Source organism: Octodon degus, unplaced genomic scaffold (genome assembly GCF_000260255.1).
Source record: "Octodon degus isolate 3935 unplaced genomic scaffold, OctDeg1.0 scaffold00102, whole genome shotgun sequence".
NCBI classification, from domain to species: Eukaryota; Metazoa; Chordata; class Mammalia; order Rodentia; family Octodontidae; genus Octodon; species Octodon degus.
This window is the reverse complement of record NW_004524678.1, coordinates 10,034,613-10,035,921: the sequence shown is the minus strand read 5'-3', so window position 1 is coordinate 10,035,921 and position 1,309 is coordinate 10,034,613. Positions and strand designations below refer to the sequence as shown.

At 35.7% G+C, this 1,309-nt stretch overlaps 1 protein-coding gene across 4 annotated transcripts in view; it reads left to right on the top strand.

Annotated features, from left to right (window-relative positions):
• The window catches only part of Prpf39 (pre-mRNA processing factor 39), a 38,013-nt gene that overhangs the window by 23,767 nt on the left and 12,937 nt on the right, over nucleotides 1-1,309 (top strand). For all 4 annotated transcript variants that reach the window (XM_004638778.1, XM_023723752.1, XM_023723754.1 and 1 more), the window contains one exon: nucleotides 1,028-1,193. In XM_004638778.1, coding sequence (XP_004638835.1) covers nucleotides 1,028-1,193 — 166 coding nt within the window. The remainder of the gene's footprint in view (nucleotides 1-1,027; nucleotides 1,194-1,309) is intronic.

Genomic DNA, 1,309 nt, shown 5'->3' with positions numbered 1-1,309 from the left:
TTATTATTTTGAGACAGTCTTCCCATGCAGTTCAGGCTGATCTTGAACTCCTATGTAGCCAAGACAGCCTCAATCTTGGGTGATCCTCCTGCCTCAGCTACCTAAGTGTTAGGATTATAGGCATGTGCCTCCATGCCTGGCCATGTTGTATTTTTGAATCTCGTATTGTGTAGTTATTATTTCAAGCTGTATTAGGGACACTTAGCAAAAAAAAAAAAATAAATAAAAACAGAAGAGAACAAATTGGAGAGTGGAATTCATGTTAATAATTCAGGGCAAGTAGGAAGGAGGAACCATAAGATCAAGGAGCAATCAGAAACTAGGAGAGGGGCTAGGAAGATAATGCAATACAATAAATGCTTCCCTGGCAAGCGCAAGGGCCTGAGTTCAATCCCTGGTTCCACCAAAAAAAGAAAAGAAACTAGGAGAGAAATCAGTAATTAAAAGGAGAAAAAATAATTCTAAAAGTAAGATATGTTTAACGTCCTTGAATACTGAAGATACTATCTGGAGAGAGACTCTACTGTAAGATATCCATTCAGTTTTATACAAAAGAGGTAATCAGTGACATTTAATAGGGCAGTTACACAGACTTACTGAGTGTACACATTAATCAAGTATTTAGTGTATAGGAAAGAAATTAACATTTGTTGATCATTTATGCTTTAATAGGAATTACTACATTTAATTTATGGTAATTTTGTGAGATAATTATCCCATGGACAGATGAGGAAATGAAGGTATAGAGAAGGGAAACACTTCCCTTGTCATGTAACTGACACACAGAACAGAGGTTTGAATTTGTACCTCTCTTCCATTCCATTGCAAAGGCAAGAAAAAAAATGTCTGCAGACTGTTTTGTCAAGTAATAGGTTTTCAGTATAGAAAGGAATGGAAAAATTATGACATTTTTATTTTGGTTTTTAAACCAGAGTGACTTTGAAACATTAATATGTATTAGTTACCAAACATGGGATTTTAAATTGTGATGTAAATACAGAGCATATATTTTTATTTCTTCCTTTAGATTTAAAGAACATGTACAGAATAACTTGCCTAGAGATCTCTTAACTGGTGAACAGTTTATCCAGCTGCGAAGAGAATTGGCTTCTGTAAATGGACATAGTGGTGATGATGGTCCTCCTGGTGATGATCTACCCTCAGGAATTGAAGACATAACTGATCCAGCAAAGGTAACCAGACTGTTTCAGTTACTCTTATGTCATTGCTCGGACAAATACCCGATCTCAAAATGGAGGAAGGAAAAGTTTATTTAGCTCACAGTTAATGTAGGTTTTAGCCCATACTC